The sequence below is a fragment of the Capricornis sumatraensis genome, chromosome X (genome assembly GCF_032405125.1).
Source record: "Capricornis sumatraensis isolate serow.1 chromosome X, serow.2, whole genome shotgun sequence".
Lineage (NCBI taxonomy): Eukaryota > Metazoa > Chordata > Mammalia > Artiodactyla > Bovidae > Capricornis > Capricornis sumatraensis.
Window position 1 is genome coordinate 16,678,421 of NC_091092.1, and position 17,147 is coordinate 16,695,567.

The 17,147-nt window shown below is 40.9% G+C and overlaps 1 protein-coding gene across 1 annotated transcript in view; it reads right to left on the reverse strand.

The window, feature by feature from the left end:
* GUCY2F (guanylate cyclase 2F, retinal) overlaps window positions 1-17,147 on the reverse strand; it is a 97,784-nt gene that overhangs the window by 54,745 nt on the left and 25,892 nt on the right. Inside the window, exons 3-6 of the mRNA XM_068962828.1 lie at window positions 16,285-16,639; window positions 14,826-14,910; window positions 10,887-10,983; window positions 3,016-3,147 (exon numbers count right to left, since the gene is read on the reverse strand). Of these exons, the coding sequence (XP_068818929.1) occupies window positions 3,016-3,147; window positions 10,887-10,983; window positions 14,826-14,910; window positions 16,285-16,639 (669 nt within the window). The remainder of the gene's footprint in view (window positions 1-3,015; window positions 3,148-10,886; window positions 10,984-14,825; window positions 14,911-16,284; window positions 16,640-17,147) is intronic.

Sequence of the window (17,147 nt, forward strand, 5' to 3'; positions counted from 1 at the left end):
ATTTCTAAGCTCCTTTTCAGCTTTGATGATCTGATTCTGTGATGAGAGAGAGAGAAGATGGCTGTGGAAAGGAAAGGGGTGGAAAGAGAGCTACATGGGCTCTAGAAGGTGGGAAGATAGAAAAAAAGGCTCTGGGAAAGAGAGATGGATGTGGAGGATGTGTGAAGGAGAGACAGAAATGGGACAAAGAGAAAAACACAGGGGGAAGTGGAGAGGCAGAAGGAGTCAGAGAATGAAGAGGGAGAAACAGTTCAGTGGGTTCTCTCTGAGTGTGTCAGGGTGGCACTATCGCTAGCCTCACCCTTCTTCCCTATACAGTGGCTATTAGAACAGATCCTGACATGTTCTCTTTGCATCTGCCATTCACAGCTCTTTCTCCCAAGCAGCCTGCTCAGCTAGCTTTCCTTTCACATCTCTGAGTGTATGTCTGAGATAAGGGCTGAGTTTCCTGTACAATTCCGGAGGATATGCACCCGTGCGTCCCATCAAAGTGTGACTCTGTGTCAGTGTATTACAATGACTAGAAAGGCACGTCCTAGAGAAGCCTGTCCTTTGTTATTAGGTATCTGCTACTCCAGGCACATCGTCTGGAGGTTCCATATCTTCCAATAAAAAATCTTATGAAAATTCTCTTTAAACAGAAACTAGATAATGAATCTTCTTTAAAACATGCCTAATAGAGGGCCCTTTCAGAAGGCATACTGGACCTCTTTGTTTGGTCTGTTGATTTGATTGACTTCTGCTCTTACCCAAAGTCCTCCTCAACTCTAGCTAGACAGTTTTCTAGCTTCAGCTGTCTTCCTTTGCATGCTGACCTCGTGGGGTGGTATTATTCTCACTAATACCCTCCTTTGTGCAGATAAACTTCCCCTATGGACTATGCAGTTAAGAAATACCCATGATCTGAATGACCAACAACGGTCATTATGGCAACTAACTCAACTGTCTGCCTCCTTCCAAAATGAGGAAATATCTGACAGGTTCTTAAAGGCCAATTATATACAGATGTTTGTTTTTTTTTTTCTCCTTCTTCATTCTATACTAAAACCTTCCAGCTCCACCAAATAAAACATACCACAATTCAACACATAAATTCTTCTGCAGAATCAGAGAATCATAGAACATTTGAGCCAGAAGAGGCCCCAGAGTTCTCTCAGTTCAGCAATTCTCAACCCTGGCTGCACATATAGGGGGACTTAAAAAAAAAAATAACACTGCCTGGGCCCACCCCAAACCAACTGAACCAGAGTTACTAGGGGTGGAGCCTCATAGGTATTTTTTTGTTTCCCACAGGGCTTCCCAGGTGGTACTGGAGATAAAGAACCTACCTGCCAATGCAGGAGACATAAGACACACAGATTCCATCCCTGCGTCTAAAAGAACCCCTGGAGAAAGGGATGGCTACCCATTCCAGTATTCCTGCCTGGAGAATCCCATGGACAGAGGAGCCTGGTGGGCTACAGTCCATGGGGTTGCAAAGAGCTGGACATGAGTGAAGCGACTGAGCATATACACACAAGAGATTCTAATGAGCAGCCAAAATTAAGAATTTAGTTCAACCTCTCAATTTACAGATGAAAAACCAAGAGACTGCCTTAGCTGTTGAGATTTACTTCAGAATCAGAGGCATCAATACATTTTTAAAGCCAGCAGCCCCATTCCATTTGACGTTCAAAAGAGTATCTTGAGATTACTTTGTCTTTGGTCTTTGAGAGTGTAGAATTTTTAATTCCCCAATAACTCAAGTTTACATTTGAATCAGATCTCCTCTTTGATTAAATTAAGTTCAAGGCAAGATCCAGAGGTTTCCTGCTCCAAATTTAAGTCAACACACTTCCCATAAACTGAGCGAAGATATACCATACTAACCTTGGTGTTTTAAGTAGCTATAAATTATTTATCAAATGGATGAGAGCATTCAACTTGGATAATCCAGTGATGGAGAACCTAAAAATTCATTCTGACCTGTTTTGAACTTTCTTTGTAGTTACTATTAAAGTTGCGAGTGTTTGCTGCTTTGGGGAGTATCTTCAAACAAAACAAGGAAACCACACTGGAAAGGCCTCACTTTGGAGGGACAGAAAGGCATTCTTGTTTCCCTTTTATCCACTGCTTAACTCTTTCCTGGGTTTCCCTGATAGCTCAGTTGGTAAAGAATCTGCCTGCAATGCAGGACCCTGGTTCAATTCCTGGGTTGGGAAGATCCCCTGGAGAAGGGAAAGGCTACCCACTCCCATATTCTGGCCTAGAGAATTCCATGGACTGTATAGTCCATGGGGTTGCAAAAAGTCGGACACGACTGAGCAACTTTCACTTTAACTCTTTCCTGCTGAGAAAAAACAGTTCATCTCTCCAACCAATGTGAGATTTGTTCTGGTCACCAAATGCCAGTATTTTAGATAAGGGTTGGATTTGGGGTTGGATGTGGTCTTTTAAAGCTTGAAAGACAGAAATGTAAGTGAAATTAAAAGGATTTCTATTTTAGACAGCAGAAGGTAACCTGTTACTCCAAGAGTCAGTACAGACTGAGAAAAGAAATGAATAATTTTTAAAATATTTCCGTAATATCAGAGGATAACAGGTATAGGAAGAAGAACCAGAATATGAAGAGAAGAGCTTGTCCCAACCCTTACTCTATATAAAGCATATCTCTAGACATCACATCACAAACAGTTCATTCAGGAAATCATTTCTTCTATTATTATACCTATGTCTTCTGGAATGAGTGACATGGTTAAGTGTTAAGACTGAGTCTCACAGACTTTTTTCCACATTCCTAGTAAGTAAATAGTGTGGAAAGATCAGTGAAGTTGTAAGTTAAGTAGATTAGTTGCTGAGGAAAATCATGGTCAGCAGAATGAGTCTGTAAGGGGATAATGGATAAAAAAAACTTACCAAAAGGAAAGACTTCCCAAAGCTTCAACATTTTTACACAAAGACTAAGCAAGTTCTAAGTCACTGCCTTGTTTTAAAACCCAAGAAGGCAGCAGATTAGATAGCTGTTGAATATCCTACCTCATAAATCGCTATATTGGAGTTTTCACAGGTAGCTGGAGTTAAACTCCCTGAAGAAAAGGAGAGTCTTGGGGACCTTCCACTCTGGACCTCCGACATGATCTGAAAACTTACACTGGCGTGACTTCCTCTCTGTGAAAGGATTAGGAAAGAAAGTTTATGAACAAAATTATCACAATTAAGGACAGAGCACACAGCTATGTAGGTACTATGTTCATCCGGTATTTTTTTCTTTTTTTATTCCTAAGAAAGTAACTTTCCAAGTTGAGCTCTATAAACATGACATTTATTAATTTTTCCTATTGCCAGCATTTTTTTATGCTAGAATTGGTTCTTTGCTTCACCTCCATATGCCATAAAAGAAAGGCAAAGCTTTGCAGATATTTTCATCTCCTAGAGAAGTTAGAGTGATTCAGAGGGACAAGAAAGAACACCAGTCATAATTCAGTGTGGCACTCTCATTTACAGACAAAAATGAGAAAAAGATGAAAATCTAATGTTTTGAAAAAATCAGGCACAGAACTAGGACAGAACCCCACCCTTCTGGCTGTTAGGCCTAACTCTTTATGTTACACCATCTTGCGTGCATGCTCAGTCACTCAGTCGTGTCCAACTCTTTGTGACCTCATGGACTGTAGCCTGCCAGGTTCCTCTGTCCATGGAATTTTCCAGGCAAGAATACTGGCGTGGGTTGCCATTTCCTTCTCCAGGGGATCTTACCAACCCAGGGATCAAACCCACATCTGCAGTGGCAGGCAGATTCTTTACCACTGAACCACCTGGGAAGCCCATACCAGCTTGAATGACATCCTTTTTCTATGCAGGCAAGCTTCATGACACAAGGTATCTCAGAAAGCAATAAGATGGTAGAGAGTAGATCATCTACCCATGATTTATAAGTCTGATGCTTTATAAGTCCAGGTGGTGCTAGTGGTAAAGAACTCGCTTGCTAATACAGGAGATGTAAGAGATGCAGGTTCAATCCCTGGGTTGGGAAGATGCCCTGAAGGAGGGCATGGCAACCCACTCCAGTATTCCTGCCTGGAGGATCCCATGGACAGAGGAGTCTGGTGGGCTACAGTCCATATGGTCACAAAGAGTCAGACACAACTGATGCAACTTAGCACACACATAAGTCTGAAAAAAGAGGGCTAGGAAGTGCAGTTAAATGACAAAAGGAAGGATTGTCTGAAACCTTTGTTAACTTTTACAATTGAACATCTTCAACTGAACTTAATATCTTCACCTGGACCAGCAGACTTATTTTATATGAAGAAATATCTTCTGACCCAGGGATCGAACCCTTGTCTCTTACATCTCCTGCGTTGGCAGGCGGGTTCTTTACCACTAGTGCCACCTGGGAAGCCCAATAAATCAACAGTTTCCTCATATTCTTCTCCATGTCTCCAAATATGCCTTTTCAGAATTATAGCAATGCAGACTTAGTAGTCACAGTTGGTATTGCCTAGGCTATTCCCCACCCCCAATTCCAACACTCTTATTTTAAAGTGAAGAAACAGAGACCTAAGGACTGGAAGAAGAATGTGGATGCTATATTTCTGGTCCTGTGTGTTCTTTCTGCCACATCATGCTTTGTTTCACTCTTGTTTGCCAATAAAAATTAATCTTAAGTACTGTCACACACTCTGCCCTTAATAGTCTTTGATAAACTAAAAATTACCAGTTGATTTAGCCCTGAGCTCAGTTCATTCTACCAAGACAAGACTATCACAAAGCTCCAAAGCAATGGTAAACTACACCCAGCCCTTAATGTGTTGAAATCCCAACAGCTCAAGATTCAGACAAGATGGAAAACTTGACTCTTCACATAACCCTTGCATCAACCTGAATCTTCCTCAAGAGAGCAAGGCCAGAGGAGAAACTACTTATCTTTCAGTCTTTATTTGCCTATCTCAGCAGGAGCACGTAGATTAGTATATTGAGTTATAGACCTCTTCATGAAGGCCAAAGGAGAAAGCAAGAGAATCTGCCAAAATCCACATACATTTGGACTTCAGCTTCACTTTCTTCTAAAAATTTCCTTTCTGACCTGACTTCTCCTGACCTACCAATTTTTCTAGACTGAATTAATTTTATATTCACCAAGAGTTTATACTTTCAGACATTCCATTTGGATGGAATTCTTGACTTGGCTTTGACCAATTAGACCCAGCCAGCTGCAAGTTTCTGACTACACAACATTTAAGGAAAATGTATGCTTCCCCATCTTTTCCCATCAGAACCCCTGATACAAGCCAAGTGCCAAAAAGGATGTGGAGGTTATGAGCTATGTTCTCCTATGGTAATGCCATCCCTTTCTACCTGGGTCAATATAGTCAAGAAGAAGAAGAACACTCCCTCTGAGGCTATCTATTTCTGTTGCTATTCATTTTTATCACATCTATGGTGAAAAGTGATGATGATTGTTTATTTTTTAACTCTCATTATGTCAAAATTTATGCACAAGTGAAAGAAAAGATCTGTTATCATGAACAAGATTTTAAAACCTTAGGTACTTTGTTCATCTGGAGGTAGCACTATTCTGCTATTTATGGTGGTTTTCTGAGGACTAGTATGAAAGCCAAACATGTTTTGTGTCTTAGTAGGAAAGAGAGAATGGGCTTCCAGGGGACTCAATGGTTAAGAATCCACCTGCAATGCAGGAGACCCAGGAGATGCAAGTTCGATCCCTGGGTCAGGAAGATCCCCTGGAAGAGGAAATGGCAACCCACTTCAGTATCCTTGCTTAGGAAATCCCATGGACAGAGGAGCCTGGCAGGCTATAGTCCATGGGGTTGCAAAGGGTTGGATATGACTGAGCATGAATGCATGCACAGGAAAGAAAGAAGGCATATGTGAAGGGGGTTTTATATTTACTGGACCATTGCAAGGCCTATACAAAGGAAAGGATAATTCAGTTCAACATTGTTTATTGTTTTGGTACTTTAGACCCAGAATATCTAGGCAATTGACATGAATTGTCATTGTGACATTTCAAATGTCAAATGAACATGGAACAATGGACTGGTTGCAAACTGGGAAAGGAGTATGTCAAGGCTGTATACTGTCACCCTGCTTACTTAACTTATATGCAGAGTTCATGTAAAAGGCCAGGCTGGATGAAGTACAAGTTGGAATCAAGATTGCTGGGAGAAATATCAACAACCTCAGATATGCAGATGACACACTCTTATGGCAGAAAGCAAAGAGGAACTAAAGAGCCTCTTGATGAAAGTGAAAGAGGAGAGTGAAAAGGCTGGCTTAAAACTCAACATTCTAAAAACAAAGATCATGGGATCCAGTCCCATCACTTCATGGTAAATAGATAGGGAAACAATGGAAACAGTGAGAGACTTTATTTTTGGGGGGCTCCAAAATCACTGCAGATGGTGACTGCAGCCATGAAATTAAAAGACGCTTGCTCATTTGAAGAAAAGCTATGACAAACCTAGACAGTGTATTTAAAAGGAAAGATATTACTTTACTGACAAAGGTCTATCTAATCAAAGCTGTGGTTTTTCCAGTAACCATGTACAGATATTAGAGTTGAACCATAAAGAAAGCTGAGGACCAAAGAACTGATGCTTTTGAACTGTGGTGTTGGAGAAGACTCTTGAGAATTCCTTGGACTGCAAGGAGATCCAACAGTTAATCCTAAGGGAAATCAGTCCTGAATATTCATTGGAAGGACTGATGCTGAAGCTGAAGCTCCAATACTTTGGCCACCTGATGCGAAGAACTGACTCATTGGAAAAGACTTTGATGCTGGGAAAAATTGAAGGCAGGAGGAGAAGGGGACGACAGAGGATGAGATGCTTGGATGGCATCACTGACTCAATGGACATGAGTTTGAGCAAGCTCATGGAAGTTGGTGAAGGACAGGGAAGCCTGGCGTGCTGCAGTCCATGGGGTCACAAAGAGTCAGACATGACTGAGCGACTGAACTGACTGACCAATAAACAAGTAAGGCTTTTAAAAATAGGTTTATTTCCTTTGACCAAAACTTTACTATATATTGCTTCATTTGGACAATAACTACTAGCCATCTGCTCTTATTATTGACCACTCATTTCAGGATAAAATACTTTGTCACAGAATTGAATACTTGTTCTCTTAGTACTCGGTTATCTAGTTGGCTTGGTTTAGAGCTTGTACTTCAGTATCTACCCTTTCTAATTGAGGTGGGAAATTTTCATACAAGCTATGTTGAATATGACAAATCTAGACAAGTTATACCACATGAGTTCCAGGGTCCTTTAGTGGCTTCAAAATTAGAAACTAACATCAACATGCTTTGATGGCATAAGAATAGAATGTACCTTTCAGCCACTGTGATCATTTTGGCATTCAGCAATACACTTCCAGGAACATGATGTCAACCTTACAAAAGGATCCGGTGATTTACACACGTAAAGGTTAGGGTTGTAATTGAGACTTAAAGCAAACAGCTGAACATTTCATTTGATTCCAGATGCACAAGGTATTATCCTGTAAAGCCATTCTCACCCAGACAACTAGTTAAAGCACCCTTTTTAGTGTCACATTTAAGCAAATGATCAGTTCTGTCACAGAGATAATTATTTCTCAGATCTTGTATGCTGGTGTAGCAAAAATAGCACATGGGGACAATGTGAGGTGTTTGCATCCTCTCCGGACACCCTGCCACCACCATACTAGAATTTGCAAAGACTACTGTCTTTATTTCAACCACACAGACTGGGCACAAAGAGTTACGTGCATGCTTATGTGCTAAGTCACTTCAGTGACGGACTCTTTGTGACCCCATGGACTGTAGCCTGCCAGGATCCTCTGTCCCTGGGATTCTCCAGGCAAGAATACTGGAGTGGGTTGTCATGCCCCCCTTCCCAATCCAGGGATCGAACTTGTGTCTCTTAGGTCTCCTGCTTTGGCAGGTAGGTTCTTTACCACTAGCACCACCTGGAAAGCCCTACAAAGAGGCACACTCTCCCACTACTAGCTAAATTCAACAAAACTCTTCACTACACATCCTCTTCCCAAACTCTTTTTTATGCGGTTTTCTCTGCCTAGGATGCCTATAGGAGCCAGGCAGGTAATACAGATTAATGAAATAACCTGAGTGCATGCATGCTTAATGGCTCCATCGTGTCTGACTCTTTCTGACCCTATGAACCATAACCTGCGAGGTTCCTCTGTCCATGGGATTCTCCAGGCAAGAATATTGGAGTGGGTTGCCATTTCCTCCTCCAAGGGGTCTTGCTGACCCAGGGATTGAACCCGCACCTCCTGTGTATCCTGCATCACAGATGGACTCTACCCGCTGAGCCATCAGGGAAGCCCCAATAAGCTGAGCAGAAGACAATGGAGAGCAATGGAAACTGCGTCAAACAGCAGACACTGTTTTTACAAATTTTTCCAAAATGGAAAACTACTGCAGAATTCTAGCCAATAGCCACAATGATACCCAAAGTTGATAGATCTTCCAACTTGTAAGGAATATCTAGAAATCCAAGACTTTATGTGTAACTTCATGATTCCAAAATTCTGGCTATAATTTTTATAATCATAAAGATCAAACAGACAGATGTATAGAACAGTCTTTTGGACTCTGAGGGAGAGGGAGAGGGTGGGATGATTTGGGAGAATGGCATTGAAACATGTATAATATCATGTAAGAAACAAATCGCCAGTCTAGGTTCGATGCAGGATACAGGATGCTTGGGGCTGGTGCACTGGGATGACCCAGAGAGATGGTATGGGGAGGGAGGTGGGAGGAGGGTTCAGGTTGGGAACACGTGTACCCGCTTGGCGGATTCATGTTGATGTATGGCAAAACCAATACAGTATTGTAAAGTAAAATAAAGTAAAATTTAAAAAGAAAAAAGATCAAACAAAAGTGGTTACCAGTTTGTGACCTGGGACCTAGACAAAGCCCATCCTTCCTTCTTTAAGACCCAGATTTGGTTCTGGGTCTCTGAGAAGTCTTCCTCCAGTAATCTATCTCCTCTGAAGTTCTACTATACGTCTGGTGTCCTTTGTGCAACATGGCATCTACTGACTCTTCTGTATGGTATAACTTGTCTCTCTGACTGTAATCCATGAAATTAAAAGATGTTTACTCCTTGGCAGGAAAGTTATGACCAACCTAGATAGCATATTGAAAAGCAGAGACATTACTTTGCCAACAAAGGTCCACCTAGTCAAGGCTATGCTTTTTCCAGTGATCATGAATGGATGTGAGAGTTGGACTGTGAAGAAAGCTGAGCGCCGAAGAATTGATGCTTTTGAACTGTGGTGTTGGAGAAGACTCTTGAGAGTCCTTTGGACTGCAAGGAGATCCAATCAGTCTATTCTAAAGGAGATCAGCCCTGGGATTTCTTTGGAAGGAATGATGCTAAAGCTGAAAGTCCAGTACTTTGGCCACCTCATGTGAAGAGTTGACTTATTGGAAAAGACTCTGATGCTGGGAGGGATTGGGGGCAGGAGAAAAAGGGGATGACAGAGGATGAGATAGCTGGATGGCATCACTGACTTGATGGACGTGAGTTTGAGTGAACTCCGGGAGTTGGTGATGGACAGGGAGGCCTGGTGTGCTGCGATTCATGGGGTCACAAAGAGTCGGACACGACTGAGCGACTGAACTGAACTGACCTGACTGTAATTTCCATGTAGGCAGGGACCATGTGCCATCTCTTACAAAACCTAGCCCAAGGCCAGGACATAGTAGCAAGCATTAAATACAAATAACCAATACAACACAATCACAATCAGAACACCATCCTGTGACACTTAAATCTCTTTCACTAGTTGATTGGTCCACCAAGCTTTTAAAAGCACCTATTACACTATCAGCACCACATCAGGTCCTATGGCTGACATTAAACACAAAAGATGTACCTCTGCCCTTGGGGAATTAGCAATCACATGTTGAGTCCAAATGTAAAAAGAAGGGCTATATAAAGTCATTGCTACCCTATTGTTCAAAGTACTTCACTTTCTCAAAACTGTTCTAAGCCAGTACTATCCAACAGAAATGTAATATGAACCACATGTGTACTTTTAAGTTTTCTTGTAGTCACATTTAAAAAAACTAAAAAGAAACAGATGAGATTAATTTCAGTAATGTTGTTGTTGAGTTGGTCGCTCAGTCATATCTGACTCTTTGAGACCCCATGCAGCACTCCACGCTTCCCTGTCCTTCACTATCTCCCAGAGTTTGCTCAAACTCGCATCCATTGAGTCAATGATGCTATCCAACCATCTCGTCCTCTGTCACCCGCTTCTCCTCCTGCTCTCAATCTTTCCCAGCACCAAGGTCTTTTCCAATGAGTTGACTCTTTGCATCAGGTGGCCAAAGTATTGGAGCTTAAGCTTTAGCAATAGTCCTTCCAATGAGTATTCAGGGTTGATTTCCTCTAGGATTAACTGTTTTGATCTCCTTACAGTCTAAGGAACTCTCAAGAGTCTTCTCCAGCACCACAATTTGAAAGCATCAGTTCTTTGGTACTCAGCCGTCTTTATGGTCCAACTCTCACATCTGTACATTACTGGAAAAACCATAGCTTTGACTATTTGGACCTTTGTCGGCAAAGTGATTCTTTGCTTTTTAATACTCTGTTCAGGTTTGTCATAGCTTTCCTTCCAAGTAATATCGTAATACACTTTATTTAACCCAATATATCCGAAGTATTATCATTTTGACGTCATTAATATTTTGAAATATTAGAACGAAATACTTTACATGTTTCTGGACTATCCTCTAAATCCAACATGTATTTTACTCTTACAGCACATTTCAATTCAGCCTAGCCACATGCAAAGTGCCTGAAAGTCACCTGTGGCTTGTGGATACCACCAGGGGCCGCACAGTAAGAGAAAGGGATGCTCCTTACCTTACTGCCAAAGTGGGGATTGATAAATGTCACATCCTCCAAAGTCAGTAGAATTCTGTTGGGTCCTTTAATCAACTGGATTTTATTTATACGATGTCTGAAACAAGCATAAAGTCAGAAGGTCACGGGGGTTGGATATTTTGCAAACCAAGGGGTAAATTTGCCCTATGATAGAAGTTTAAAAAATATACAAGATAATTGAGAGAGTAAACACACAGGGATGTTTACCACAGTATCCACAGCAAAGAGAGAGAGAGCGAGTCTGGGCCTCATAACTTGCAATATTAGAAAGACCAAAAGAGAAAAGTAAAAATGCTATTAAAGAAGTATCAGAAGGGGGGTACAGCATAGGGATGGGTATCTCAGACTATTAAAACAGTGATTCCATATCAAGGGCACATTCAAAACAACACCTCTGAATACTTTTAAAGAATACAACACCTTTTCTCATTTACCATAGTATATATTCTAATAATACCAGGGCCAAGAATCATTAATCTCAGTTTTACAAATACAAAAAATATTAAAGAAACAAAACAAAATAAAGCAAATTGTGTGAGATACCATTGCCTGAGGCAGAGCTGGAGCTTGAATCCTGGGTGTTTGGCTGTGGGCCCAGATTCCTGCCCACAAGACCACTTGTCTTGCAAAGTTGCCAAAGCAACAGGTTGAAAAGTGGAAAAATTCAATCAGTTGGCTGCTTTGTCTACATGATTCCAAACAAATGGGCTGACTGTTTTTTTTTTCCTTTGACTGAATTGGTCTCTTGTCTGAGCATTACATAGACACAGTTTAAACCTGATTCTCTCCAAACATGCCCATTAATTTGCGGTGAATGCAATTATCTCTTACAAATCAATTAGTAGACACAGAAGTTTATGATGTCTACCCACACAGTCAGGTAGGTCCTCAGCTGAGCTAACTGGGCAACCTGAGGATCTCGAGGGAATCTTGGAATTAGTTCATATGGTTGTTTTGTTCTGCTTCATCTTGGGGGCTCTGATAGCTAGTTTGGATTCACTTTTTCCATAATCCCTTAACGATCACCCTGTGGAATGTACTAAAGCAGACAGCCAGAATAGGGGGAATCAAAATGCTTTGTCAGAAAGAAAAAAAAAAATGCTTTGTCAGGTTGCTTTAAGAAGTCTAAGGTGTCACTGTAGCTTTAAGTACCAACAACCCAGACAGTTTTTCTGTGATTCCACTGATTTGTAAACAAACAATTAATGTGTTTCTAATTGTCTGCCAACAAATATGTCCCTTATCATTGTGGGAGCTGCTGCCCTGCAGAGAAAATTAAAAGAGCCCTGTAGTGAATTCTTGGGTAGAGCGCATTAATCTTTTGGCAAAGTAAAGCCTCACTCCCTAACTTGTCTATTTCATATATGCAATGAATTGTCTTAAGGCAGACACACCTGTAAAAATAATCATGCTACAGAATACACTCTAGTAGAAAGAAAAGCGGACCCCCCAATCCAGAGATCTGAGATGCAGTGCAGATTCTGTCATTAATTAACCAGATAACCTTGGATAAATAATTTAACCTCTTCATGCACCAGTGTCCTCATCTCTTCAGCAGGATAATAGTCCTTGCATTACTCGCTTTATAGAGTTGTTTTGAAAACCAAATGAGATAATATATGTGAAAGTGCTCTGAAAAGCATGAAGCACTATGAAAGTATAAGAGCTCATTATTACCATTATCATCATTAGTATTACAAAGCACGGGAGAGCTTTATAGAAAAGCGAGGCAATCTGGTTCAGAGTAGAGAGAAAGGAGGAGTTCAAAGAATCCTTTGTTTTGGGGTGGTTGGGTTCTTTGCACGTTTTTCTTTTTGAAAAGAAAAAAAAAAAAACTTAAACAATCAAAACACAGAGAAAAGGAAGGAACAGAGAGCCACTCTCCTGCAAGTAATCACCATCTATTACCGAAACTCATCAGCCGCTCAGCTCTTCTGATTGCAGCCGTGGTGGGCAGAAAGAGGGAGGAAGGCAGTGAAGAGAGGGCATCTTTTGTGTTTTGTTAGCTGAAGAACCAAGACCCAAGTGACTCTGGGAAATGATGTGCCTCTCTCCCATCTCTGAGTTTTCTGTGACCACTTGAAGTACCAATTGTCTCAAACTCATTTTCCTCTCCAATCATTTTCCTCTCTAATCATGTCCCTCTCCAATCATCTCCCTCTCCAGTCTTCTTTGCCCTTCAGCCCACAAGCTCCAAACAAATCCCCCCTCCATGATTTTTTTTTCTTTTTTTCTTCCCTCCCTAAGAATTACAGGTCAGGCTCCCTCTGAGCCCAAAGAACAGTCCATTTCATGGGAAAGACCAGTCAGATCAGTCATTTGCTGGGGGCGGGGGGCAGTTGTCAAATAACATAAGCAGCTGAGTGACTCCATTTTCCACCCTGCCATGGTATCTTTTGCCATTGGGGAGCCAGAGCCTACTCCTCTTCAAATCTCTCTAGAGGAGGAAGATTTTGATTGGAGGGCATTTATATTCACTAAAAGTAGCTCATGATGTTAATTAAATACTTTATTCCTTGGCAGCAGCTAAACATTAAATTTCTGTTCTGAGTAGGGGCATGTTACAGAAATCAAAAGAAAAACTTTAAACTATCATCTTTATCCAGTGTGCTTTAACAATTCATAAGCTACCTACAACTTTGTTTGCCTTTATCAAGTCTCTAATACTGCGGAGACTGGATAATAGTGGTTTTTCACAGTGATGCTAACATACTAAACACTAGGAATAACACCTGTCAGTTTCAACCCAGGATTTTACATACTTGTTAGAATATCAGAGTTGGAAGGGCTCTTAAAGATCATCTAATCCAATTCCTTAATTATACAAATGAGAAAATTCTGGCCAACAGAAATTCAGTGTCTTGTCCAAATTTACACAGATACTTAAGACACTCTATAGACACATTTTTTTCTTGAAATTTGCCCAGAGAGCTCCACCCCATTCCCCACCAAGTTCTTGTCATATTGTTGTTAGGACCACCCTTACAAAGAGATAGCAAAGGTGCGGTTTGCAGAGTAGAAAGAGTAATGTGGAAGAGTTGTGGTTGATTTAATTTTCCAAAATCATCCTACTGTGGGGAGGAACCAACTGTTAAAGTGTGAAGATTATAAGAACGGGGTGTCATATCATAAAGCCAGCTTCAGCCATTTATCCCTGATCCTGAATTAGTTCATCAGAGTAGCTGGTCAGGAATTTAAAGATCTGAAGAAGAAAGATAAAGACCTGATGGTAATGATGATGGTGATGATTAGCTAGGACAGATTTTGTCCAAACAAGAATGATAGTAAAAATCTGCAATAGGATGCCCTGGGCAAAAGTGATGACTCTTAAAGCAAGGATTCTGGGTTCCTAACAACCATCAGGAGAGTTCCATGTGCTTGAGAAGGAGTTGAGATTTACCATTTCTTGGGCACCTACTGTGAGGCAGGTATTGTTCTAGGTACTTTATTGGCTTTGGTTTATTTAATCCCCTCTACAGTCCTGTGAATTTATACCATTATTCCTAAATCTTAGATTCTAGCCAAAGTTTGCCTAATTCTTGGAAGTTGTTAAAATATCCCAGTCCATACCACTTGCAGAGGGAAATGTTTCTAGGAGACTCTGCCAGTGGAAAAGGGAGCACAGATGGGGGTAGGCAGTCCCTAAAGTACTAGCTCTCTTATTTCATGATAGTGTTGAGAGCCAGATCTACTTATAGGCAACAACACTGACAACACAGCTGAGGAAGCTATTCTTGGCATCACGAAAACACTTCACTCTAAATGGAGCCAGTAGGGATGGTAAATCACTATGGAAAAAAAAAATCAGTGGGTCATGTAATGAGGCAATTGTACTGAAACATGATTTCCTGGAAATCAATATTAACAAGGCTATTATGGGCTTGTAGTTTTATATACAAAAAGAAAAAAAAAGAGTACCTTATAAAGTAAGCAAATCCATTAATACACAGCAGGGCTATAAGCAAAGCAAGGCAGACCATCACAGCAAAGGTAGGGTTGATGCCTGCAGAGAGGAAGAGGAAGGGGAAGAATGGCATCAGAAAGAGGCTGTAAATAAAGGGCACCACAGAGCGACTCCTCGTGCTTTCTGGTGACTCTAAAATCAAGCTACATCTACCTAACTTATTTCTATTCTTTTCCAATACAGTCTGTCTTGTTGACTTTATGAACACAGAAAGCAATTTCACAGTTCTGAAGCAAAACTATTCACCACTCTGACAATAACAAATCACATGAATGAAGGCTGACCCAGGTGTTTCTTTGGAGAAAAAAGTTCACGAATGGAAAACTTTGAGTACCTTAATTTAAGTTGAACAGCGATACAGTTCTTTAGAATAAATATGTTATCTCACCTGTGAAAGGTATTATGTTGCCTTCATAAAATAAAAGATCTTTTTAATCCACCCAAGCCCACAGACCTCGTGAGTTATAGATGAAAAACGTAGCACTTGTCCTTCAAGGGTGAGCCTGGTTTTGATAATTAGTGTTTTCACTAGGACGTAAATTGTCCTCTGCAAAAGCTAAGTGTTTGGATGGATTACTAAGATTTCAGAGGGAAATGATGCAAGTGAAGAGGCAGTGAGGTGCTAAAGCAAAAGAGAAGTTGAAGTCTAATTCAAATAGATGCATTTGGTTTTAGAAAGGTGTGGGGTATACCTGCATAGGAATAATATAGATCCTTCCAAATTTCTCCTCTGGCTCTCAGAGATTTGATGGAGTGTCCCCATTTCCACAAACCAGAGGGTTTCCATCAGTCAATCAAACTGCCAGTATTATGGGGTGCCGACCGTGTTGGGTGGTTGGGGGTGGGGCATAAGAATTATTATCTCTGGTCCCTGCCCTCCAGGAGCAGTCCATTTGGGAGGAAGAGACACAATCAATACACAAGAAACAATTGGAGAGCGATTTTGTGCTAAGCTGTGAGGTACAGACTTTTAGTTCAATGGGAGTTCAGAGAGGAGAGGGTGGAGAAATTGTATTTCCGTGGTGGAACCTGATTGACAGGATTTGGATACATCAAGGGAAGGACAGGTAAATTTTCTAGCAAGGGAAACAATTGTAGATCATAGCATAAAAAAGACCAAGATAAAGCGTCATGCCTTCCTCTTACTAGAAAAACCTCTTTGGGAGTGGGATCCTTTTAAAAGGCGACTGCAGGCGGCTTTTAAATTGTGGATGGTTATTCAAGGCTGCAAAGTACCTCTCATTGTCCTTATTATTTTAAATTAACTACATAGAGTTCCAAGCTGTTTATGTCACCTGACTGCAAATGATTGAGTCTGCAAGTGTCCCAACATTAAAACATGCCTTCCCCTAAACAGGTTCCCTGTAACCCAAGCTGAGCCAAATTGACTACCTGTGATTTTCCATTCCTTACCTCCTCGACAGATCTTCCCATCTGCAAACCAGCATTTTGCATCTGCTCGAGGGGGCCTGCCACCAGGAAAGTGAATAGGGGTCTCTCCGAATTGTAGCAGCTCCGTTTCCATGTCCACAGTGTAGGTACTATGGAGTTCCCATTCTTTCCAGTTGGTGTCCAGGATTACATATTCTGAAATTCCATTTCCATTTGAATCTGTCCTTATCAACTGGTTGAATCCATAGAACTGCATGTTTCTGGAATGCTGAACCAGGCTGGCAGCACTAGCCCATCCATTTTCTTTCATAGCATTATTCATGGCTTGTGCGATAAAGTAAATTGAATTGTAGATGGTTCCAAACAACGGCGAAACCTATTTTTAAAAATTACAATTATCTTGAGCCCTAGTTGCCCTAGAGCAATCTCAGAGTGTATTCCAAGCCTGTGTTCATTATTATGGGCTGCACGTCTGAGTGGAGGTGAGCTATGAAGACCCAGAGGGGGAAAAAAAAAAACAATTGTTTCTTAGGACTTGCTTGGTTTCTCCCCTGATTTTTTCTGTTTTTCTCCCCCAGGCCTTCACATCTTTAAATATATCAAATATGACGATTTTATGAGCAAACCAAGTCATACACAATATATTTTTATGCTTCTAAACTAAGAAAGTGATTTAGAGTTATAAAGGGGCTAAAAAAAAGTATGAAATAAACAAGAGGCACTCAAAAGAAATTTACCAGGTTAATTACTGGGGCATTATGCATGGTAAAATCATTTGGTTGGGACTACTAGACTGGTTGGTATATGTGGTAAGACTGTAAATAATGTGTCTCCATAGTCCATGTCTCTGTCCCCACTTTGTTCAAAATGGTTATTCTCTTACA